This window comes from Podarcis cretensis, assembly GCF_951804945.1.
Source record: "Podarcis cretensis genome assembly, chromosome: 6".
Classification (NCBI taxonomy): domain Eukaryota; kingdom Metazoa; phylum Chordata; class Lepidosauria; order Squamata; family Lacertidae; genus Podarcis; species Podarcis cretensis.
In genome coordinates, this window is record NC_137175.1 from 70,138,473 (window position 1) to 70,155,170 (window position 16,698).

At 40.7% G+C, this 16,698-nt stretch overlaps 1 protein-coding gene across 19 annotated transcripts in view; it reads left to right on the plus strand.

Annotated features, from left to right (window-relative positions):
• The window catches only part of ADGRL2 (adhesion G protein-coupled receptor L2), a 244,688-nt gene that overhangs the window by 178,486 nt on the left and 49,504 nt on the right, over window positions 1-16,698 (plus strand). For 18 of the 19 annotated variants that reach the window (XM_079981053.1, XM_079981045.1, XM_079981046.1 and 15 more), the window contains one exon: window positions 9,355-10,155. In XM_079981053.1, the coding sequence (XP_079837179.1) occupies window positions 9,355-10,155 (801 nt within the window). Of the gene's footprint in view, window positions 1-8,149; window positions 8,193-9,354; window positions 10,156-16,698 lie in introns of those variants that run through there. The other variant, XM_079981044.1, reaches the window with a different exon arrangement.

The following is a 16,698-nucleotide window of genomic DNA, read 5'->3' on the forward strand; positions in this document are numbered from 1 at the left end:
CAGCTACAGTATTTTCACTTCTGATATTCAGTTGTTTAACATTGTACACAGTGCTCAGGTTTGCATGCTCAGATAAGGGTTAGGATAAATGAGTTTCAATGCTTTGCTAGTAGTCCTAGATTAACACCCATTAAGTTAACGACGTTTCCATCCCTGTGCTGTGCATCTCACTGCTTCTAGTCGTGGGGGTTAACGTGGTGAAGATTTCAAAATGTGTTTTCCAAATCTATTGGAAACTTAGCTTTTCATGCAGTGCATGAAAACCCATGAGTTTTCTCATGGGTGGCTAGTTGCAGGAGGTCTTGCATCCAGTTTTCCACATATGATGTCCTTTCCAACACTGAAGGATTATTCACTTTGCTGCCAAAGTAGAACCATCATTCCTTTCCTTTTGGTAACCCCCACCTGGCAGGTGTGGAGCCATTTGTGTTGGCATCTCCTATCAACAGGGATTGGTCCATAACTCTGTACTTCCTTTCAGAAGCGTTGGATTACTGGGCAGCTATTTATACCTCCAGCAGTAATCTGTGGATGTGATGCCCCTGTGCTTAAGGCATGTTGGTGCCCATTAGGCCCAGAAGAAGATTTTCTGTTGAATGAACCTCAGTCTAATGTTGTGGGTTAGCTGGTTGGATACTAAGTAAGGCTTTCCTCCACAGTGTAGATGTTAGATGTGCTTCTACTTCTTTGTCCTGCTTTTGCCTCAGCCTCACAGAGTTTAGATCCTGGTTCAGTATGTTACATGCTGATGTGCCTAGGCACTTGCTGAGCCTCCTTGAGAAGGAAAAGCTACAGGCTTCTTGCAGGAGATCCAGGGTTTCTGCTGCACTCAGAGCATCTGTGCAATCCCCACTCAGTGTTGTGAAGGGCTCTAAACTGTGCAGAGATGACACACCAGAAGGGGCTTTGCACTGGGCCTCCACTCTCCTAATGGTCTTGTTTAAATGCAAGGAGATTGAACACCAGAATGGGGCTAATAATAGTGATGCCAATATTATCTACACATTTGTCATGTAAATTTCCTCTTATTTCTGGTGTCATTCAGAATGTTCAGATGAGCTTTATTTACTTATTTCAATCTCCCCGCTTTTCTGTAACTACCTGCTTTTAAATCTCTCTTTTTTCTTTTGAACTTTTGTTTTAAAAATCTGCTTTCTTCTCTCTGTACAAAACCCAAATCCTTCTCTGTGGTCTTCTTCTTTTAAGGTTGACATTCCCTTTGTAACGAGACTGAAGTTTTCTGTATCTACATGAAGTGGTTTGCAGCAGTCCTTATTGAGCTGCAACAAGTGTCTGAATTACTGGAATATCTGAAACCCTAGTGTCACTTTTGCTACAACCCTGTCAGCGCTGCTTCTGAAATTGTCATTGTGCGCCCTGTATACTTGCATCAAAGCACTGAATTGCACTGCTCTGTTCCCCTGTGCTTGAGTTAATGCACTTACATCCATCATGTGTTTCAGGTTCAAGGCCAAGGAGAGACGAGACCATCCTTGTCTAGCAATACACATCTTCTGCGCTCCTTTTCTGCTAATAGAGCTCTGATACACTGCACTGTCAATTACTTTTATTTTGAGCATGATTAGTGAGCATGAAGGGACTGACTGCGCAGTTTCTAGTCTGTAGCCCTCGGTTTTTGTTTTGCTTTTGTTTTTTGGCTAACCCACACTTGACCTTTGGTGGGCGAACATTTTTTTTCTTTAGACTCAACTCCCTCTTCCGCCCATACAGCATTTCATTTTTCCTGTCACTTCCCTCTAAGGGATCCATGAGTGATGAGTAGATCTGGGTTTCTCCTTGTTTGTTTCCCTACAGTGCCATCTTAAGCCATGGTATGCAAAACATTTGTGTTAAGAAGGATGCATGTGAACCAGCATCCCAAAAACCAAAGTTGCTTAAGGAACCTAAATTGTGAGGAAAGGTTCCTTGGTTGCATACTTTGAAGCACTGCCACCCCCCCCCCCAAAAAAAAAAAGAGCATGGAGATCTCGGGGAGCCATAGCATTCATTTAGTTTATTTACTTGTGATTTATGTCCTGCCATGTAGCCTAGAATGCACAGTGATTGTATATAAAAGCAAGAGAATAATGATTTTTCTCCTTATAAATCCTCGGAGCTCAGTACAGATTATGAATACAGATTATGAATAGTCTCTTGTGATGGCGAAATTAGAGGGGGAAAGTTAAGGAAATGGAAGGAAAATTCCAAGATTGGAAGAAAAGTGAACTAGGCAGAGTGCCAAAGCTTGCTCCTTGTAGTAAATTCATGCTCTCTGTGTTACATTTAGTGTACAACATATAAACAGTATAAACAAACATCAGTATAAAAACCTCAACTATAATAACAGTGTCAATGAATACAGGGTATAGGATCCAGAGTTAATGGTCGGGAAAAGCAAAAACAGTATGTATTAAAGGGGCATGTGAAGTATATAGCACAGGGAAGGGCTTTCAGAAGAGAAGGTGCAATGACAGAAAATGCCTGTTTATGGGCCACTGCCATAATTTTCTGTATACCTATATGTTTTTAATAGTAACCTAGGGAAGTAGCCTCAAAACAAAGTAAGGGATATATATATAGGCGTGCCTGTCACACTTACAATAGTGTTGCCTGTGGAAAGCATCTAAGTGTGAAGCGGGCACATGCATTCCCAGATAGTCAATATACCTGCCGTAAGAAGCCACTTGGAGAAATTGCCTTTTGCCATCACACTTTACAACAAGAGTGGGGAAACAGGAGATGAGGTTGGGTTCCCACCTGCCATCATCTTTGATTGTCTCCTAATGGGGACTGATGGAGGCTGTCAGACCCAGATTTACCATTTAGCATTTCTCCAGAGGCAGCAGCAGTATAAATGTAGAAAACATACCAGTCACTACAGAGTGTGATCAATCCCAAGACATGTTCAGCAGACCAGCTTCAGGCCAATCTTCCAGATTTACCAGGCTGCAGTTCTCTACCATATTACTTGGGAGTAGGCCCAGTAGGATTTAGATCTGAGTTGAAATGCATTGGATCACACTCTCAGTCTTTTGGACCTAGTAGCACCAATGCACAACTGCAGTCACCCTTCTTCTTGCTTTTCCTTTACCACTTCTGGCCTTTTCGGTTCTCTGTTGCCGTCACTTAACAGGACAGAACACGGCATCTGTCTCGGAGAGTTCACCCATCTGATTAAAAACTGTGGTGACTTTTCAAGTACTTCCATTGTCATAGTGCACAATTCCTGTCACCACTTAAAAATCCAAAACTCCAATTTGGATGATCGAGTAACACCATGCCCTACTAGAGACTTGTTCAGGCAAATGTTGACTATGGTAGCTGGCCATTCCAGTGTTCACACATATTGCCATTATTTTTTGGATGTGGCATTCCTTCCTAAAATGATTGAAACAAATATCAACAAAACTTGTTCTGCAATCTCATTGCAACTCCATCTATTCACTGGAACCTGGAATGGTGCTGTAATTGGATTCTTTGGTAAATGATTAGAGCTATGTATCACACAGGATACGATACCCTCGCATCATTTGTTGTCTTCTTGCTTCTTTATGGACTGCATTCAGATATGTATTACTGTTGCGAGGATTCTTCTCAATTGATTAAGTGTCTTGGGTTCTAATAGCTCTCTATTTGTTTCGTTTTTTCAAAAATTCCCGTCTACTGCCAATGGTTCCTGCTCCCCCCCAAAAACCTTTTCAACAAGAAAGCTGCTGTAGATGAATTGCTACTAATATGAGAATTCTAAATCAAGCTAAAAATGCATTGCTTTTTCCTTGAATAAGAGTGTTATTGATTAAATTACAGAGGAATTGAGAGAACCCCACTTGACATTTCTCTCAATTATACTGCACAATATATGTTGATACTTCAAATAACCCAAGTCAGTCCTTTTAGGATTAATAAGCACATCAGAAGCACCACTTCCTACATCTGTGCATGATATTTTATTTTAAGCCTTGCTTGGACCCAGGAATTCAGTGGAAAATATTCAAGTGTTCCATTCATTAGCTGCACTGATTGAACTTGCAGTTTTTGTTTACTTTAGCAAACCCATCTGTCCCTGAAAATGCGCAGTTGTACAACTGTGCACTCACAGCCGACATATCACTAATAATTATGTTATCCTTGTCTTTATGCCACTGTTTTACTACTATTCATCCTAAGCAGGTGCAATCTTCCTCTTATTGGTGGATTATGATGTGAAACAATGCAACATGATTGTTTCATGTACCAGTCATGTCTTTGGCAAGAAAATGTTTCATGGATAATGCCGTTGTTAAAAAGTATATTTATTATAAAATATTGCGTACATTAGCTTGCAGTTGAGACATGCTACATAAAGAATGGCATGGCCAGCATTTTCTCCAAGGTGTATGCTTTTCCTCCTTAGAAAAATAATGCACTTTTTATAGCTAGCCGTTATTGGACAAAAGTTAGCTTATACATTCTCATCCCAATGCCGAGTCCTTCATTTACTCTGATAAATGTGCAAGCTTTCCAATTCATTTCAATGGAGAAAGCTGCTACGTACATGCAATCCTATGTGCACAGAAATCAGCTCCATTTATTGCACTGCCTGGACCAGAACAGATTGCTGTACTGGAATATCTATCTACAAGTATTTAATATATTCCTGCCTTGGAATTGAGTAAGTTGCATTAGCTAACCAACCCCCCACTCCATGTTTTTCTTTTATTGGGATGACGGGGCAAAGATTTGATAGAAATTATGAATATTTGGTAAGATTCGCTTTGTAAACTAGGCTTCTCACTTTTATTCTTTTAATTGCTTACTGTGCTTTGTTTCTTCCTTCTAGAGTTATGTACTTATTTCTCTTAAGCAGATGTTTCACATCAAGATTGAAAAGTCATTGCATTTCTCAAGATTAATATCCAGCAGTACAAAAGCACCCCCCCAAAAAAAAAAAAAGATAACACAAACGAGCCACCTCCCCTTATAAGAAAGAAGGGCAGGGCACAATTGAATGGTGGGAATAGGAAATATAATATACATATAACACTTTTTTACTATGTTATGAAGCCTCAGGAGACGTTCCGTACTTAAGACAACCTGGTTTTTCAGCACACCTCTGTTCTAAAGCCGGAAACCTCTGTTTTGCACAGGTTCAAGCTGTTTTGTGTGACTTCTGAACAAAGTATCTATTTTTAAAGTTTATCAACTGATTAAATTTCAGACAGATTTTTAAAAAATAAATAAATAAGATACGCTCCCTCACTTTATTTATTTATTTGCTAGCCATGGTGAATTATGGTGGCTTTTCTCCCTCCCCTCTCCCCTCTCTACTCCCCTTCAAAGAGATTCTTTCTTTTTCTTCTTGCTTTCCCATTGCTTTTGGTGCTTTAGCGAATGTCAAGCATTTCAAGAATATTTGCAGGGGTCCCCCTTTTGCTGGTTTGATGAAAATTCATTTGGTATTTCTAAAGCTATGAGATCTCAGAAGTTTCCATTTCGTTCAGTGGAAAGGGGCACAAGTAATATAGTGCATACCATATAATGCTTGCTAAACCTCATTGTCTAAAATGACATACACAGCAAACTAGAAGCCATGCTGTTTCAGGATGGAGAGGTGGATGGGGGTGGGATGGGGAGAGAGACGGAGGGACCGACGGACGAACGAACGAACGAACGAACGAGGAAGCTTCCCATCCAATACTGTCTCCCTTCAACCAGGGTGCAACAGAGACATAGATCTTAAGTATCCCCATTCCATTTGTGGAAGGAACTGTAGTCCATCAGATGTTCCCAGCACATCAGAGGTGGAACAGTACTTTTTTGCCCATGTGCCCTTGTTCCTGCAGCCCCATGTGCCACACCTCATTCTGCAGTGCAGCAGATTTTCAACGGGCAAAGGTGGTCCAGGTTAAAGGGGAATCAGTTCAGGATAATCCTGTGAATGGAACTCAACCCTTTGGGACTCTCCCGTTAGCAGAAGCTTAGTTGGCAGCTATAAAACTGCTTATTTTCTGCTCCTCCAATCAGCTTTCCTGTTCTGTCAGGGAGATGGGAGAAAGCCTTCCCTTGAATGAAAGGGGAAAGCAACTTATTCTCTCCTGCGGTGTGAGCTGGCTGCATAACTCTGAGCAAAGAAGGATATATTTCCACTCTCTGCCAGGTTGAGTCTTCTCATCCTACATGAAGAGGGGAACCTCTTCTCTGAAGGTGTGGAACCAGCTATTTGACTCAGGAGAGAGAGGAGGAAAAAAGCACTTTCTCATTTAGCTAGGGAAATCGCATACCGTAACCTCCCTGAAGGTTGCTTCCTTTAATTTGGCAACAGCCATTTCAAAAAGAGGCAGCCTGCAGATTCTGGAAAAGTGATCTTGCCTCCTGCATGGTGAGGCAGAGGAGGATCAGGCTGCTTGTGGAAGTTTATGTGAGCAGGGGAGAAATCAGTAGTGCCATAGAAATAAGTAATAGAAGGTGTCATAGCTCAGTGGTGGAGCAGATCTGAGTGAAAGAGTGAATCTGTGTGAGGGGTAGGTGATGGTTGTATTTGAACCTCACGTCCAACTTCAGTGTTCCTTACCTGCAAAACAAAAATGTCTTGCAGGATGTCTTCTAAAAGCTTGTCTGCTCTGCATGCACTCTGTTCTTCTTTGTGCTTGAGACACAGTTTGATGTTGACCTGCTGAGGTCTGATATAATGTGTGAATGGGCTTGCATGTGGCAAGGGACCTGCTGCTGCTGCACTTCTTACAACCAAGCAGGAAAGCACAGGAAAGGAGTCCTAAACTGAGCCTCTGTACAGATTTCCATTGTGCAAAATTTCACACATACACACAAAAATCATCTAATTTAGTTGCTTTCTTTACTTTCCTTTTTAAAAGGAACCTCTAAAAACTAGAAATGGTTGGTTTAGCAGAAGAGTAAAAGCTGACAAATAACTCTTGGTCTGCAAAAGCGTGGAAAACGTAAGAGTTTTGCTTTAATTTCTGCACCATGTAAGCAAAATGAGAGGTACAATAGCGGACTGTATTGAATTCACACCCCTGTTCAAAGGCTTTGGGTCCAATAGGATGTGTCCACTAGAGGAGGAGGAGTGTAGCGATTTTTGACAATTTCTCTCTAGCAGCAGCCCTGAAAATATTTTTGGGATGATCCCCTAGAACAGGGGGCTGCAGGGGCAAAATCAACAAAACACCCCCCTCCTTGGTTAGCAAATACCATAAGACAAGGAGGACTGATTTGATTTCACCCAGTTGGGATTGCTTACAGGTTCTGCAGCAAGACTGAAGATGAAGGGTGTGTACAGAGAGATAAGACTAGGGGCAGTCTTGTAAGGATTTGGGCATTAAAGTATAGATAGCTCAGTTGGCAGAGCATGAGACCCTTAATCTCAAGGTCATCAGTTCAAGCCCCACATTGGGCAAAACTATTCCAACTCTACGATTCCATGATAATGTTCAAACTTTGCTGGTTTTACATTTGGTTCAATATGAGCAGAACTCGAAACCTTTCAATTTTATGAGCACTACCTCCCACATCTGTGTTGCCGCCAACTTGTAGAGGAAGAGAAAGAATTAAGCCTGAATGTTAAGGTGAACTGTGTGTGCAATTTGTAAGCAATCTATGAGATTGTACATCTTTACTGCTTACATGGTGAGAAAGTTAACGCATCAACCTTAACTTGTGATTTCTATGATTTTTAGAGCACGGGTGACTTGTTGAAGCCTTCACTCTTCTTAAACTAAAGGGTTTTTCTTATTTAAAAAATGTATATATAGTGACATACATAATACATCTATATGTGCATATCATATTAATAGGTTTTTTTTAAAAAAAAAAAAGATAAAGTTGACAGGATTTTGCTTGCGGCTTTGCAAAGGGAAGGATAGGTATATCATGCATTAGTCAAGTCTTTCATTATTTATTCAGGTTGACTAAGTGAAACTACATACGAGCATTTTCAGGACTGCCTCTTTAACCTACTAAAATGATTGATCCATGTTCACTTATGTAACTGTAGAATCTTTCTCCTGCTAGGTTTTCCTGTTGTCTGTTTCTCTCTATCCAATGTAGTGCACTTCTTATTCTCCCTGTGTTTAACATCTTGTGAACTAATTTAATCTTCGCCTAATAGTCAATTTGTGTTAATCTTCTTCTTTTTTCCCTTGCACTTTTTTTTTTCATTTTTCTTCCGATGCTTGAAATAGAAGTGGAGCAAAAAGGTAAATAACGTATATAGTCCCAAACCCCCACCCCCAGCTCCTTGTTATGTGCCTTATGGATGTTAACCTCCTCCACCCCTTCCCTTCCCCACAACACTCTGGTAACTATGGTGGTCAGCAGGATCTCATAAGCGCCCCTCATAAAGAAGTCGACTTTGCAGTAAACTGGCTGGGCTGCTGAACTGACTCGGCTACTTAAAGCAGGTGGCGGGATTTAGTGTCTGGTGTACCTGCTCCGGGACAGAGGCTCCCTTTTGCTTTCTTCCTCCCTTTCTTTCTCTTTCCCTGTCTTTCTCTCACCCTTGACTAAATCTTGTTAATGAACCCTCATCTTGCTTGGCTTCCAGAACCCACTCCATAGCATGCCATAATTACAGGGGTCCCTGGTCTGTTTCATCCATCGCTTTGGTTGTCCTTTATTTTTTTGTTGCTCCTAATGAAGATCTGTGTATATATTTTACACACACACACGGGTTACACACACACAAACAAACCCCAAAACTAAAAGCGCATATCTATATATCTATATAGATACATTCAAACTTCAGTTCCCGAACGCCTACATTTTGGAATGTTTCGGCTCCCGAACATCCGACACGAATTCCAGTCTGCAAAAAGCCTAGCTGTCAGCCAATCAGTGGCCTTGGAATTCAAATGTTTCGGAAGTCGAATGTCCTTCCAAAACGGATTGTGTTCAACTTCCAAGGTTCAACCACATATATAGAGATAATATCAAGGCACTGTTGTTTTCAACCACACAGTTTATTAAAGTTTCTACAAGTTTTATGACTTTAAATCCATTGAAGTGTTGTACACCAGTTGAAAGGTCTGGAGAATAAATCCTGTCTTCATCATAAATGCAAGCGTAGTTATCTGCTTCCAGATGCATAGATGCGCCATAGATGCGACCTTGGGTGATATTAGCGAAAACACTTCACATACTGGTTACTATGGTAACTTTAAGAAGCATGGATGACAAAGGGTAATACATGCATTAATTACATATGAGGTACAATAAATATTGTTGCCAGTTAATTGGATCTTTTCTTCTTTATTGTCACTTGTGATTTTTTTTACCTTGACTTTAATTGGTAGCATGCACATTTTATTTTATTGTTTTAAAAAAATAAATCTTGTCTTGCTTCTTCTCTGCGACTGCTAGTTTTTGTTTGCCCTGGGACATTGAAAGCCGTTGTGGATTCCCCAAATTTATATGAAGCGGAACAAAAGGCAGGTGCCTGGTGCAAGGACCCTCTTCAAGCTGCGGATAAAATATACTTCATGCCGTGGACTCCATACCGTACTGATACTTTGATAGAATATGCTTCTTTAGAGGACTTTCAAAATGGACGCCAGCAGACGACATACAAGCTTCCAAACCGAGTGGATGGTACTGGATTTGTGGTATACGATGGTGCTGTCTTTTTTAACAAGGAAAGAACTAGGAACATTGTAAAGTTCGATTTGAGGACTAGAATTAAGAGTGGAGAGGCAATTATAAATTATGCCAACTACCACGACACTTCCCCTTACAGGTGGGGAGGGAAGACTGACATTGATTTGGCAGTTGACGAAAATGGCTTGTGGGTCATTTACGCCACGGAACAAAACAATGGGATGATAGTTATTAGCCAACTGAATCCTTATACCTTGCGTTTCGAGGCAACGTGGGAAACTACGTATGACAAACGGGCAGCATCTAACGCCTTTATGATATGCGGGGTTCTCTACGTTGTGCGGTCCGTATACCAAGACAATGAAAGTGAAACTGGCAAGAACTCAATTGATTACATTTACAACACTCGGTTATTCAGAGGAGAATATGTAGATATCCCTTTCCCCAACATGTACCATTATATTGCTGCTGTGGATTACAATCCAAGAGACAATCAACTGTATGTGTGGAACAACAACTTCATCCTGCGATATTCTCTAGAGTTTGGTCCCCCTGACCCCGCTCAAGGTAGGCATTCTTTATTATCTCTGTTTCTTTAAATACTAAGTTATTTTAATAGAGTGCTTGCTAATGAAACTAGCCTTCAGTATTTTGGCAATTAAAGTACCTGTCTTGTAATGAAATGAAACACAAAAATGGATTTAAAATTGTACCTGTGCCATCTTGCTCCATAGCAACACACCCAATGGTAAGTTTCAGCTCCACATTACTAGGTTCAAGACAATCTATCCATTTGGAATAAGAAGCATGTTAGCATTGGTGTTTTTATCTGATTTTAGTCCTGAGTACAATATTTTTAAAAACTTAAAAACTGTTTTCTGCCTGTGGCTGGGAAAGATGTGGTTTGAAGAACCTGATGCAGTTAGGTGCAGTAGTTCTCAGCGTGGATGCTGCAAAGGTTTGCATTTTCCAAGTCTGCAGTTTGAGCCTGAAAAGAGGATTAGCCTCTATCTTTGTAACATGCTATAACATCCCATAATTTCCCATTGGTGGAGCAAATGCAAGTCAGTGTATTCAATTTGAGAATAGCTATGGCTACTTAAAAGACTGCATCGTTATGTAAGCTGCCAACGAGTAGTCATTTGGGAACTTGTATCACTGAGGAAATGTCTCCAGTATGCAGAACCGCGGGTGCACATACAGAGGATGTAGCTTTTGAATACTGTTTTGGCAGTGGAATTAGGAAAAGATCCACACGCACACCCTTGTAAGCTCACTAAAAACAATTTGCTTTCCCGGAATGTTATTTTGGTTGTAGTCTCCAACAAAGCTGCTTTTAGTTACCTATTTTTTCACATGTTCTTACTGGATATCTCTCTTAGGCTGTTACAAACTTTTACAGTGGTACCTCAGGTTACATACGCTTCAGGTTACAGACTCCGCTAACCCAGAAATAGTGCTTCAGGTTAAGAACTTTGCTTCAGGATGAGAACAGAAATTGTGCTCCAGCGGCACGGCAGCAGCAGGAGGCCCCATTAGCTAAAGTGGTGCTTCAGGTTAAGAACAGTTTCAGGTTAAGTACAGACCTCCGGAATGAATTAAGTACTTAACCTGAGGTACCACTGTATTACTTTCATTGCGGGAGACTGAAGGCTGACTGCACGGTAGGAATACAGAAATATTCTATAATACTTCTATGTGATAATACTATATGGTCTCTATGAGGTTGTAATGTAGAAGCACTATGTAAATGTGCTATGTTGCCACATAACAAACATGTCACAGGACCATATAATCATACGGTAGGAATGCAGACATGCTCTATAAATGCCAGAAGCTGATTCTTACTAACATTAATATGATTGAAATGCTTGTTTGAAGCATTTAATTCATATTAATGTTAGTAAGAATATACCTAATGAATTCCATTGGTGTGTAGTCCTGTGACTGTTGGAAGGATGTTCTGTGGGCCATGGGATATCTCAGTTATCATCCCTCAGTTAGAGAGACAGAACTCCCAATGCTGTAGACAGAAATCTGATGTCAGATTTCTTGTTCCCAACTAAAGGTGCTAGCACCCTGGCCCAAACATCAGATATGATAAAAAAGAGCTGGGCCAGAGACATGCCAAGAGAGAACTAAGAAACAGCTGGTGCCTGAAGGATCCCAAGCCATTCTGGTCCCTTGATGCACTCCCAAACTAGGAAGAAATTTAGACACACTTTCGAACGGTGTCTAAATCTCTCTCATTTCTGTCCCATTGTTTCAGTGGGAAGAGGAAAGCATTAACGTTTTTTTTAAAAAAAAATGAAATAAAATAAATAAAACACAGGAAACGGACAGAGGAATGCAATACCATTCCTACACTCCCTGATGACTCAAATCATGCAGTGTTTGGGATATGGTGGTTGAACCTTTGGTTTTTTGCTCCCTCCCCACATTAGGAATGCATCATTAGAAATTCTTGTTAAAAAAAAAGTTTAAGACTATGAGAACATTCATGCATATATTTTTTTAACAGTGGGGGAAATGGCTCCATTTTTGTCATATTTTAATAGTTAGCTTGCTGATGTGTACAGTGGTACCTCGGGTTACATATGCTTCAGGTTACATACACTTCAGGTTACAGACTCCACTAACCCAGAAATAGTGCTTCAGGTTAAGAACTTTGCTTCAGGATGAGAACAGAAATCGTGCTCTGGCAGCACAGCAGCAGCAGGAGGCCCCATTAGCTAAAGTGGTGCTTCAGGTTAAGAACAGTTTCAGGTTAAGAACAGACCGCCGGAACGAATTAAGTACTTAACCTGAGGTACCACTGTATATCCAGTGCCTTTGTAAAGTTAAAGGATTTTAATACTTTAATATGTGATTTTGAGATTACGGTGAGAATTTTTCTAATTCATTTGAGATGAATTAATTGGATTTCAAAGGTACGGATTGTGAGGATGTGAGCTTTAGAGTTCATCTCAAATTTTGCCCTCCATCTTCCATGAGCAAAACTGAACTGTCAGTCATTAAGGAAAAGAAAATCAACTAAAGCACTTCTGCGATCATCATTTATGCAGTCAGAGTTTATACAGGCTGCTTAGAGCAATGGGATATTTGAAAATGAAGGCATGAAGGTAGTATTTCTGGGCCTTTCTGCTTTGGGGAAAGGAAGTTGCCCTAACATGAAGTGCTTAATGATGTCATGGGGTCAGTGCCTCTGCAGCAGAAGTCATGGCCTCTTCTGTTGGAATGCCTAATTTGGGGCCATTACGGAAAACTCAGCAATCTTTGCCACTTCACTTGTGATGGGAGCAGTAATGATATGTTGACCTACTCAATGAGAGTCTTTCATCTCTCTGCCTTGTCAGCGCCTGACTGCATCATAGCTTCCTACCCCAAAAATGGTTCAAACACTGTAGACTGTCTCGCCTTTTGTGTGAAACAAGTCCTTTGTCACATCCATCTGACTTGCCCTCCTGAGCTTAGATGTTATTTTCACTCCCAAGGCCGAATGGCATTCTTGACCCCAAACATGTGCGTTTTCCTGAGATAGAACAAGAGGTATTCCTTGTGTTCGCCATATTTCAGTGGCTGTGGCGTTGCCAGAACTTCCCCTCACCTTAGCCCTCTTATGGGTTCTAAAAGATGAGACGAACCTTCATAGATACCAAAGTTTCCCTGCTCCACAAGTTCCACTTTCCACAAGTTGAAAGGCAGCAGGAATGACAACAGCAGATGAGGCTAACACTTTGTCCCCACTAAACTCCCTCCCGTGTTTATTGAACTCTTAAATGTCATGTCTGAAGAGGCTCCTTGATTTTTCCATTTCTGCAGTGCTGAAACTGTACTATAACACGATTTTGCAATCCCCTCCCAGCATGCAATATCCATCAGTCTTCATGCATACCTTCATGGAATATAAAATGCTGTTTCCAAACCAGTCCTTTTAGGGGCTAAGGTATTTCTGTTAGGTACGGCACACTGGCGTGCTTCTGCATTGCATCATTTTGAGGATCTTACTGTCTTTGATTTTACAGCAGCTGACTGTGGGATTGGTTTGTTCTCTCTTGCATTTTGCTTCAGCTTGCTTTGTGATGACAAGGAGACAATGTGGCCACAGTCTAGCAAGGTCCTCTGTGTGTATTTACTGCGCCCACACACCAGATGCGGTTTTATTTGCTGGGTTTGCAGCACACCTTTTCAACACGTGCCAATGTGTTAGATACATGAGACGATCCAGTTGCAAACTTCATTAGCGTTCTTTCCCAGCTTCCCCCTTCCCCTTAAATCAACCTATATCTATATAGCTGGTGAATAAACTATCACCAGGATAGCTTGCAGTGAACTCCAGACCCACACTGAGTAATGCTCGCTTATCCCCCCCCCCCCCAAACTTTTCTAGTTTTGACGAATCAGGTTTTGGGGCAGATGGAGAGGCGATGATTTTACAGGAACGAAAGTTCAATTTCCCTTGCATCTGAAGAACTAGTTAAATAGTTCTTTGGATCTCATCCTGTACATTTCTCAAATATGACTGAAAGTTTTCCTTCTGAATTTACTGATAGCTGCTGACCTACTTGCCAACATTTTCAGATTTGAGAAAAGTATATTTGTAGGGTATTCCTATCCAAAGCTTCTCAGAGATAAGTTCCACTCAGTTCAATTAGAGCTTCTTCCCTTGAAACATGTATCAAAGTTTGCTTCCAAGGTCATTATCCTATCATCACCTAATTTTTTGTCTGTTTTGTTCTACTGATTTGCAACTGATATCCTGCTAAATTTATTGCCAATGAATTATCATTTATTTCATAAAATTTATGTACCACTTGATTGTAGAAAAAACAACAACCAGTAAAGCAGTTTACAAAAAGATAAAACAATAAAATAATCACTAAAAAATGATAACCATAATTTAAAACATGCATAAAGTTAAAACCACAATAGAATAGACTAAAACAAATAAAAACTCACACAGACTTTTTAAACATCTGGGTAGAATTGCCTATTGATATCAGGCAGCTGCTTTCACTGAATTCTTCTTGGTTCCTGCCTGATATCAATAAACGATCAAGTTCTTATCGATATGGTATGGGTATTAAGTAGCACCTGTAAAACTGCCAGTGGGCACATATGGGGTAAGGCAAATTCAAAAGTTACGAAAGGATTTCCAGCCAGTGTGTGCCATAATTATCCATTTAGGTGTGATCTGGCACTTCTAGGGGGGGTACATAGCCAGAAAGTGCAGCCAGAACGGTGGTGGGAAGCTGAACGGGTTGGCTGATCAGCTGCAATCTTCTTGTGACATATCTGTAAGGGCTGCTCTAGCTGTGCTTATTGTTTTCATGTGAGAAACAATGCTGTCCCTCCTTAAACAGGAATGATGTTGCGTGAAAGTGCTCCTTGCCAACACTCTTCATACCAGAATGCAAATGGGAACTTTATAATCCAAACAAGAGTTATTCTGTCTCTCTTCTAATCTACAGCGCAGGCTGGTCGCAGCTATGGCATTTGGTGTGCTAGACACCATTGCAAAACTACAGGTCCTGGCCACTTGCGGGGAAGATAATGCTTTCTGGGAGCATCTCTACAGCGAGTTTGGGGCCATTTTCAATTTATTGAATAGTTAGATACATTAAAATAAAGAAGTCCTGGATTCTCATCTCTTTCCAAGGGCATGTCCCACCTGCAAGCCTTTCTCCTTTTCTACAATTCCAAGTCTGCTTGGATGACTGTGGTGCCACCTTTAGGGAAAGAAGTGTGGACTTCGCCACTCCACTCCACTCAGCCTTTGAATGGTGAATAAATGTTGAACTGTTGCCGTTTCTCATTCCAAGCAAATACGCAGAGCTTTTAGGAAACGATTTTGCAAAAAGGGCACCCCCCCCCCAAATTACTTAAAAAGAAAGATGCAGATCGTTTTTCAGACAAAGCAGATGTGTCTCAGTATTGATTTTAATAGCCACATGGGTGGCACTGGAACAGCTGCATCTAGTGTAGTGGATGAAATTATATGCTCTTGTGATTCTAACCTCATAACTGGACCTCAGAAAGGAGCCATCGTGATCCCTTTTAGTGATGTTAAGCTGTAGGGCACAAGTGTAGCTTAAAATGAGATAGAAGCTGTCAAAAGTAAGAGGATCTGTGAGAGTATTAATTGCACTATTGTTGGTACAGATTTCTGTCGTCAGGAATGTCTTAATTAAGCACATGGTGTCACTGAATGTCTAAGATCTTAGTAATAAGGAAAAGCTTCCTAGATTCTTCTCACAACACCCCAAGATCTGAATCAGTTGTGGCTTCTTGACACTTTTCTTTTCTTTCTTTTTTCTCTTTTTTTTTTTTTTTTTTGCAAGTGCTTGTGACACTTTTGACAAACGTTAATTGAGAAAGCATCAAAAGCCTGGCTGCATTATAATCAGAATAAAATTACCGAGGTTTCACACAATGTCAGGAGAGAACTTGCAGAGAAGATAGACAGATCTGGAAAGGTTTTTCCAGAAGCTAGGCTGAAAAAACAGCTCAGCAGAATCGTGCACAGGCAGCACTCACTCAGACTAGGGGGAAGAAAAACCCCCATGAGGCTCAAGATGTTTTTGGTTTGAGATAGAAAATAACCAGAAAAACTATGATTTGCACTCAGCTAGAAAGAGGGAACAGCTATGAACAATCACGGTAAAATACCCAGGTTTGTATTAATTATTACTAGCTAGAGCAGAGGTTCTTAGACTGCATTCCACAAGTTCTGCTCAAGACGCTCCACAGAAAGATTGTGGAACAGAGAAGAGTACTTGGCTCTGCATTTGATTTAGGGTTTTTTCTCCTGATGATGGAAGTCAAACTTGTTTTGACCAGGGACTGCTGGATTTAATGAACAATCTAATGAGGACCTGGTTCCAGGCCCTTGATTTTCATAGTATCACACTGTTTTTGATTATCATGCCAAATAAAAATATGCGCCTCCTTCGATTTCATCCAGAAGTTAAAAATGCAAGTTTTCTGAATTAGCATCACCCTACAGCTTTACATACATTGGGCTAAGGTAGCTTGGCCTAGGTCCTATTGAAAGTGTGATAAGTTAGTCTTAAGTTATTTTCAGTGGGGTTGAAGTATAGCTACAATCCC